The following is an 8,931-nucleotide window of genomic DNA, read 5'->3' as shown; positions in this document are numbered from 1 at the left end:
AAATGTTGTTTACATCTCGGGAAGGTCTCGGCGGACGAATTAGTATAAACAATCTTCCTTAAGGGAGGACGACGGATAACGGCAAAGAGCAAGGTGACATAAACTGGCATAAACTTAAAAACACTTCCAAATAAGGACGGAACCCTGGGCATGTACGCCTTCAGGCATGAAAAGGGACGGGGCCAAACCGGGTACACGTGCTATGTTGAAAACTATAAAGACACACGCATATCTTTGATTTGCTGAGTCTCTTGTTGAAATTGTGTATCAATAAAAAAGAACTCCCTCTTATGTCATTTTAATTCCTGCATTCTTTGAACATGTATGAGACGATTCAACAAATTGGTCTTATCTTCAACAAAAGAAAGTAATCTATTTCAAAAGAAGTATAACAAGAAAATTGAGCAAGGCAGTTTTATTCATATGGATTCTGCAACAGTAAGTTTACATGACCAATATTTCTTTTCCATGTATAAAAGCTTGTTTTAGGGACACTGGGGTAAACAAAAACAGCATCAAGGCAGGTTTTTGAATGGACAACAGCAAAACATTCTTATATCAGAAAAGATATAACATTATAAAAGTCAAGATGTAACAAAATAGACCAAAGAATAGACTATACTTTTCATTCCACAGAAAAACCACACATTCCTTAAAGGGACAGTGTGTATTATTTGACCACTAGATTTCGCTTTATGGTGTAGTACAACCATAAACAATGCTAAAAAGCACCAGGAAGATTACAAACCACCTCTTTTTTTTCCCCGTTTAGCTTTTTTTGCGGTTTTGGGTACATGTGGCAGCAAGATGGCGGACAATTATGTCAGCTTCCTTTGAAATGAATGCATATTTCTCGACTTAAGAGTATTTTCTATGTATTATTGCTTATTATTTAAATCAATATGTCATGAACCGGAACAGGAGGAGGACCCAGATGCGTGACGTTTCTCACACAAGCTTTATTTTACGGGAAATGGGGCAGTCATGCACGTTAACCCAAAACGCCAGTGATTCGGCGATCGTTGGCCGGAAGACGTAAGGCAGCAGTCTGGCGTGGAACGACAGGAAGCCAGAGGCCGACGAGATCGATACCAATTGCATGAGCAGATATCGGACAGATGGGGTAGATACCGGACAGGATGGGACCGACAGATTGATATCAGGCACGGGAGAACGAAATTAAATAGGACAAACGAGACGGGAACGCTACCAGACACTGGAGATCGATAACAAACAGGGCAAAATAGACGGGAACGAAACTGGAGCTCGATATTAAACAGGACAAAATAGACGGGAACGATACCGGACAGGAAACATAAGCAGGAAACCGGACAGAGTCAAAACCCACGTCTTCCGGGTGCAGAGGTTTGTTGACGGACCGACAAAGGGTGAGTGAGAGCACTGAGCTTAAATAGAAGGGAAGCCAATCCGTCAACGAGCCGCAGCTGGCGCCACATGGGCAGGGCCAATTGGGCGCCATGACACAATAGGCGGCGCGGCGGTCGAGTGATTAAGGTGACGGCCCCTCATTCAGAAGTCCGGGCTTCAAATCCAGTTACCGGCCTCCCTGTGCAGAGTTTGCATGTTCTCCCTGTGCAGGTTTCCCCCGGGCAATCCGGTTTCCACCCTCATTTTGCAGAAAATAGATGAATGTTTTTTATTAATGAATTGGGGCAGCAGTAGCTCAGAGGATAAAGCGCCTGATTTAGGATCAAGAGATTGCAGGTTCGATTCCCGTCTCTTCCGAGTTATATGTCAAAATGTCCTTGGGCAAGACACTGAATCCCTCATGCCCCCAATAAGCAGGTAGCTGCCTTGCATGGCTGACACTATCAGTGTGTGAGTGTGTGTGAATGAGTAAGTGTGAAGCACATTGTAAAGCGCTATATAGACCATTCATTTTAATCAAGCTTGTTTTACCACGAGGAAACACGGGATAATACACACTGTCCACACTGTCCCTTTAAAAAGTAATAGTCACACCCACATATTCATTCGAATATTTTCATTGGACAAACACGACGCATAACTTTATTTAAACAGTAACAGTTTTACCTTTAGTAACGCTATGGCTATTGAACAAGTAAAAATAAACAAAACTTTGTAAAAAAATTAAAAAACTGATCCCAGTTCGGCTGATCCACATATCAAATAGTATGTTTAAATGGTGGACACAAATATTCTTGGAACCTGTTCCCAATCCAACTTAAATCCATGTTTTAAAGTTAAATTAACCGAAAAACTGAATGGAGAGTAACATCAAAAATAGGCACCCGTATTTTCTCCAATTGACAGCAGAACTATCAAAATTTTTCAGGGACAAATTGTTATGAAGATAAAACCCAAGGCCTTCTCCGCTGCCCTAAAACACAACCGAATCATGTGATATGAAGTATATAATATCCATGAATACTTATTATCCTAAACAGTTGTAAATTATCTGTTGGTTTCTTCTTGTTGCTCTGCTTCCAGATGTGTACTTTCATATAAAAGCATTCAACCCATTCACATTTCAGCCAATACTCATTTCCAGGGTCAGTAATCTTCCCGAAGGCCTTCACAAACCATTCTGAAGGCCCTCGTAGTATAACATGGGTGTCGATAACGCTGTTGGTTTAGCCAATCAGATTTCGAAGTGGTGACAACAAGGCCTGCTAGAAGGCGTAAGGAGATTGCACCAATGTTGACTTAAAGGGTTTTTGTCAAGCAACAATGGCTGAAGGAGGAACCTAAAGGATTTGGTTGCAGATTCACCGTCAACGCCATTTTCTAGACAGACGTTTGTGTACTTTCATATAAAAGCATTCAACCAATAACATTTCAGCCAATACTCATTTCCAGGGTCAGTAATCTTCCCGAAGGCCTTCACAAACCATTCTGAAGGCCCTTGTAGTATAACATGGGTGTCGATAACGCTGTTGGTTTAGCCAATCAGATTTCGAAGTGGTGACAACAAGGCCTGCTAGAAGGCGTAAGGAGATTGCACCAATGTTGATTTAAAAGTTTTTTTTTTCAACCCACAATGGTTGAAGGAAGAACCTAAGGGGATTTGGTTGCAGATTCACCGTCAACGCCATTTTCTAGACAGACGTTTGTGTACTTCCATATAAAAGCATTCAACCAATCACATTTCAGCCAATACTCATTTCCAGGGTCAGTAATCTTCCCGAAGGCCTTCACAAACGATTCTGAAGGCCCTTGTAGCATAACATGGGTGTCGATAACGCTGTTGGTTTAGCCAATCAGATTTCAAAGTGGTGACAACAAGGCCTGCTAGAAGGCGTAAGGAGATTGCACCAATGTTGACTTAAAGGGTTTTTGTCAAGCAACAATGGCTGAAGGAGGAACCTAAACGGATTTGGTTGCAGATTCACCGTCAACGCCATTTTCTAGACAGACGTTTGTGTACTTTCATATAAAAGCATTCAACCAATCACATTTCAGCCAATACTCATTTCCAGGGTCAGTAATCTTCCCTAAGGCCTTCACAAACGATTCTGAAGGCCCTTGTAGCATAACATGGGTGTCGATAACGCTGTTGGTTTAGCCAATCAGATTTCAAAGTGGTGACAACAAGGCCTGCTAGAAGGCGTAAGGAGATTGCACCAATGTTGACTTAAAGGGTTTTTGTCAAGCAACAATGGCTGAAGGAGGAACCTAAACGGATTTGGTTGCAGATTCACTGTCAACGCCATTTTCTAGACACACTTTTCGAGAAAAGGTCGGACGACTTTGTAGCCTGACCCATCACTTGATCTGCGGGACTGAGCCCAAAGCAAAGGCGCAAAAGCCTGTCTTTTGTAACAGAATCTAAGTTAAACAAGACTGTTTAAACCAGGCGTCTCCAACATTTTTCAAGCTATAAGCTCCTTTTTTTTTTTTACTAATTAGCACATCCAGTTTTATATGCGTTTCTAAAATAACTTGTGTTATTACTATGTTATTACGAAATTAATTATTGGAAGTACGGTCAAATGCACTCAGTCAACCACTAAAACATTTGTTTGGATAGGAAATCACAATGGCCCAGCACTGGTGAGCCTTTTTCACAACAGGTCCGCGGATTCCTCAGCTGTCCTGGTGCCTGTGGGGCATAATGTTGGAGACCCCTGGTATAAAAATTGATATTTTTTATATTCCTGCGTCTACGGAAATTACATTAACCTTTTTCATTTTTGACAGACTTTTTTTTAAAGAATTGATGGGAAAATTTTCAGCCTGTCCGTCATTTTGACAGGTTGAGAATTGGACTATGAACCTCAATAGCAGTACGTCTTGAAGACACGCGGCACTTGAAGGCAGACCGACAAAGAAGAACAATGGCGGATAATTAAAAGAAAAGAAAGTCAGTAAGAGAGAAGCCCTGCCCAACCTGAACGTAATGATTGACATTTTAGGCCCATGTCCACTGATGGCACGAATCCTGTAGATTCCCTTTTAATTAATACATTTTCGATCTTAAGTTATGGATGGCAGAGAACTTCCTACAGCTTAACCATCATCGGTCCTGAAAGTCAGAGGGAGAAACTTTGACCAAAACTATACGATTTTAAACCTTTAAAGTGTGTTAAAAAACGTGTTATTTCTTACTCTGAGCTCAATTTTATTCCACATATCAAATATATAACTAAAATTGGGTTTATCATAAATATTCCACCCAACACGGAGACGCTGCTGCATGCTCTTATATCATCTCAATTGGATTACTGTAATTCCCTGCTCTACAGTCTCCCCAAAAATAATATTACCAGCTTCAATCAGTAGTTGCTCAATATCGATGCTGACATAGCACATTTTTTTCAAGTGATCATCTAATATTGGTGGGGACTTAACGATGATTGCACGATATTGGTGGGGAAAAGTCCCCTCCGCTCAAACCCAAACTACGCCCTTGTACCAGTCGTCATCTTTTTAGGGGTAGGGGCCAATCTCATCTCATCTCATCTCATCAGCTACACCGCTTATCCTCAGTAGGGTCGCGGGGGGGCTGGAGCCCATCCCAGCCATCTCCGGGCAGTTGGCAGGGGACACCCTGAACTGGTTGCCAGCCAATCGCAGGGCACACAGGGACAGACAACTCATTCGCTCATTCACACCTAGGGACAATTTGGACCGGCCAATTCACCTGAAATGCATGTTTTTGGAACGTGGGAGGAAACCGGAGTGCCCGTAGGAAACCCACGCAAGCACGGGGAGAACATACAAACTCCGCACAGGAAGTCTGGAGCTGGATTTGAACCCACGACAGGTTCCCATGACATGAACTGTGCCGCACAAGCGCTAACCACTGCGCCGCCGTGCTGCCCTGGGGCCAATCTCATTTGACTTTTAATACACCCGACACTTGTTGCTAGTCAGTAGCAGGATACACAGCCAGCCACTCGCACGTAAATCTATATCTATGTAGAGTATTCAACGTTTGGGTCCGAATCTCAGAAAATGATCAAACAATTTCAAGACATGTGAGGTGAATATGGTGTTTTAAGGCAATCACATAGATATGTTATCTGACTGATACTGGTGGAATGGGAGGTTGGGGATTTGGGCGTTAGCTTACATTTGCGCATCAAAGGTTGCCGTGACAACTCCACCACAGGGGGTCCGCCCCTCCAGGAGCTGGTAGTCGCTCACCTTGCAAGGGCAGACTGAATTTGGCCAGCCAGAAGGAAAAAGGGCATATTTTAACAAAAACTGGACCCCAAATCCTGGCCGGTCCTGACCAAGTATCCAGAGAACTTTGCCAAGACAGCAGCCAAGCTTGATCAAGCTAGCTGCCAAACCGCTTAGCTTATTGTTTTTTAGGGGCTTAATTTATGTATAACATGAGGGACATATTTGTTGGGCCACATGATTGCATATTTTGGCAGGTTTATGTCGAAAGTATTTTTGTCTTTGCAATCGAGACTCCTAAATTTATCGCTTTGCTTCTGGCTAACTTTTAACCTTGAGGACACAACTAAATTTTACAACTCCCGGACCACTTATACTGCCAGGTTTTGAATATTAATACATCGTATTCATTTTATGAACGTATACGTAAATTGTGTTTGGGGTGTTGTATGCCTCCTTCCACCGGAGGGCGCCAACCTGGTTTAGAACCAGGCACAGGTATGTCCGATCACTACACACCTGTCCCTATATATCCTGACCCTTTATAATGACATTTTGGACTGCACACGTCCTCGGATTGTGTAATTTCCATTGTTATTGCTACATCTGATTTGATTTTTGTTTACTGGTTCTGGTTTGGACTTTCTGTTAGTTGTTTTTGTTTGTTACTTTGTTCCTTGTATTTTCACTTCCATGCCAGATCCTCCTTTTGCTTCTAGTTTCTTGTTGGGACATTGTGTCAGTAGTTTAGTCCCCGCTTGTTAGTTTCTCACTTTGTTCCTTGCATTTTTCATTTCCGGTTTCGTTCTTTGTTTCTGGTTTGGACTTTGTCAGGTCTGATTTTGTTTGTACATGCCAATTGTTTTGTGCCCCCTTGTTCGTTTGTTACTTTGTTCCTGGTTTTGTCAATAAATACCATCCTAAGTTTGAGTTCCTGCTCCCTTTTCCACACGCCCACAAAACGTAAGACATGGTAAAGTATAATGTGCGGTATACAAAATAATTGTAATAATTTTAAAACAAAGAAAACTGCAAGGCTGCTTTGGTATTCTTGCCCCTACGTTTTGGAACTTTCAGAGGCTAGAAACGCATTTAAAGGATTTTGACTTAATAATAATGAGTTGTACAAAAAGCAAGTGGGCTCAAAAGGAATCTTGTTGTTCACCCACAGTATAAATTCCCTGTCTGTCTCTCTGTCTGTCTGTCCGTCTGTTTATTTATTAATTTTTACAGAAAATGTTCTAAAATCCGTACGTGGGTTACAGGTTCTGGTCCGAGGAACTGTTCGGCTTGTGACGCTCCCGTAATCTAATGGTCCTTCCGCGCTCTTCTTTCATAAATAGCTCCACCATGAGGACCTTCTCCTTGTGGATTTGGAGGCTGATGTCCTTGGGTATGTCTGGGATCAACCAATCCACAAAGTCGCTCATGACCATTACCACATTCTGTAGAGAAAGAAAAATGAGAAGGGATTGAATATTACTATCAATTCCTTTATTCTCTTATTCTCCATTTTCCTTTGTTGCTTTCTTTTCCCCTACTTTTCTTTTTAGTCCTGTTTTAATTCCTTTAAAAAAAATCCCTTCTTTTTGTCTCTTTTTGTGAAAGGCAGGGTAAAATATAGAAGAAAATATGCTTACCGTAAATTCCGAACTGATTATAAGCCGCACGCACCACATTTCGGGAGGAAAACCGATTTTGTACATACACAAGCCGCACCTGTATATTAGCCGCATGCGCCCACATTGAAAAAAACAAATACCAACATGAAATTAACCTATACCCGATACAGTCCAAAAAACACGGCCGGTAAAATGAACGGAAAATGATACCGGTACTTAAGATTTAATGCAGACCTGCAGAGTCCGGGTGCCCGTTGAAAGTAATCCAAGGAAAAAAGTGTATATTTCCAAAATTAAGGGTGGGAAAACTATATATCCACTATTGTTGGCCGCGTGCACAAACACGTCTCACCTTTACTTCACTTCCTGTCAGCCCGCGTTTGCCCCGCCCCTTCTTTCTCATTTGCTCGTACAAAACATATCAGAATAAGTTTCTAAAATAAATACATTACAAAAATATATAGTTGCAAATACATATTAAGACGGCACACCGAGAGTTTTCAAAGCTTTAATAATAATATTATGACTTTCATTCCAAACCGTGCCTGTGAAGGGTAGCAAAACGCCACTAGCAACACGCTCGCAACACAGTAAACAGCTCTGTTAAGAAAGCATACGGTACTTGTAGTATGCATGGTTAACCGTCCTCATTTTCCTCCTTATAATTGACGTCATTGAAGACGTCTTTCTTCGGTATGGGAAAGAGACTTTGTCATATGGACGTCGTCCCACGCTGCCTAATTTAAAAACACGCTGGCATTACGCTCGCAAAGTAAAGTTTACGTGCGGTAGCTCTGTTTCCCTCTATATCGCACTGCCTCTCTTTTTGCAATTTGCATGATGAGGATATGTCTACGGTTAAATTAATTTGTGCACAAACTAAGAAGTTGCAGTCTAAATCTTACCTCTTGTACTCGAGCGCCACTGGCGGCCGTTAGAAAAATTACATAAATTGGCCTCATCACTGAATAAGCCGCAGGGTTGCAAGTTTGGGAAAAAAGTAGCGGCTTATAGTCCGGAATTTACGGTACTTTCTCTGTAGTTTTTAGTCTCTTTTTTGGTTGCACCACACATTACAGTAACATCCACTGGACAAATATAAAATACTGTCTGTGGGATCTCAATCGACCTCTTTGTGTTGTGGGAGAGCTATTTACAAGTGACTGACGCCAGAAAAGATACACCAAGCATTTGACTTTTTTTTTACAACTGCCAGTTGGAGAGGGGGAGGGGCCAGAAGAGGAGGACTTACGTCCATCTCCTTGGGCGCGCTCCCAACTCAGGGGGGCCCTTCCCCCACCAAACTGCTTTTATTTAGGCAGAGCAAAGACAGAGAAAGAAAGAAACCAATATTTGAAACAGAAACGTGATACCATCTGGTTTAGAGATACACACTTTTTGTGGAACTCGTGTAAGCCCACTTTACACTGTCCCTTTAAGAACAGCGAAATGTTTTTAATCAGCCCTGTTTTTCAGGAAAACCCCATTCGGCCCGATTTCACCCAGACCCTAACTTCAGCAGTTTAACTCCTGACATAAAATAAAGGAACTACAAGTGAAGCTACTCTCAGATACTGATGTTTCAGTAAGTTTCACCATCTGTTCCCTCACAGAACCAAACTAGGGGTACACACTTTTGGCTACTTCCTAACCCCCTTCTCATGAGATCACAACCCACTTCCATGAAAGTGTCATTACA

General features: G+C 42.0%; 1 protein-coding gene across 3 annotated transcripts in view; it reads right to left on the bottom strand.

Annotated features, from left to right (window-relative positions):
- Positions 1-6,808: 6,808 nt before the first annotated feature.
- The window catches only part of ano1a (anoctamin 1, calcium activated chloride channel a), an 80,792-nt gene continuing 78,669 nt past the window's right edge, over positions 6,809-8,931 (bottom strand). For 2 of the 3 annotated variants that reach the window (XM_088333537.1, XM_088333538.1), the window contains one exon: positions 6,809-7,055. In XM_088333537.1, the coding sequence (XP_088189663.1) occupies positions 6,870-7,055 (186 nt within the window). In that variant the 3' untranslated portion in view covers positions 6,809-6,869. The remainder of the gene's footprint in view (positions 7,056-8,931) is intronic. The other variant, XR_015850239.1, reaches the window with a different exon arrangement.

Source organism: Urocampus carinirostris, chromosome 4 (genome assembly GCF_059441175.1).
Source record: "Urocampus carinirostris isolate Australia breed hairy pipefish chromosome 4, RoL_Ucar_1.0, whole genome shotgun sequence".
NCBI classification, from domain to species: Eukaryota; Metazoa; Chordata; class Actinopteri; order Syngnathiformes; family Syngnathidae; genus Urocampus; species Urocampus carinirostris.
This window is presented reverse-complemented; position numbering and strand designations above follow the sequence as displayed.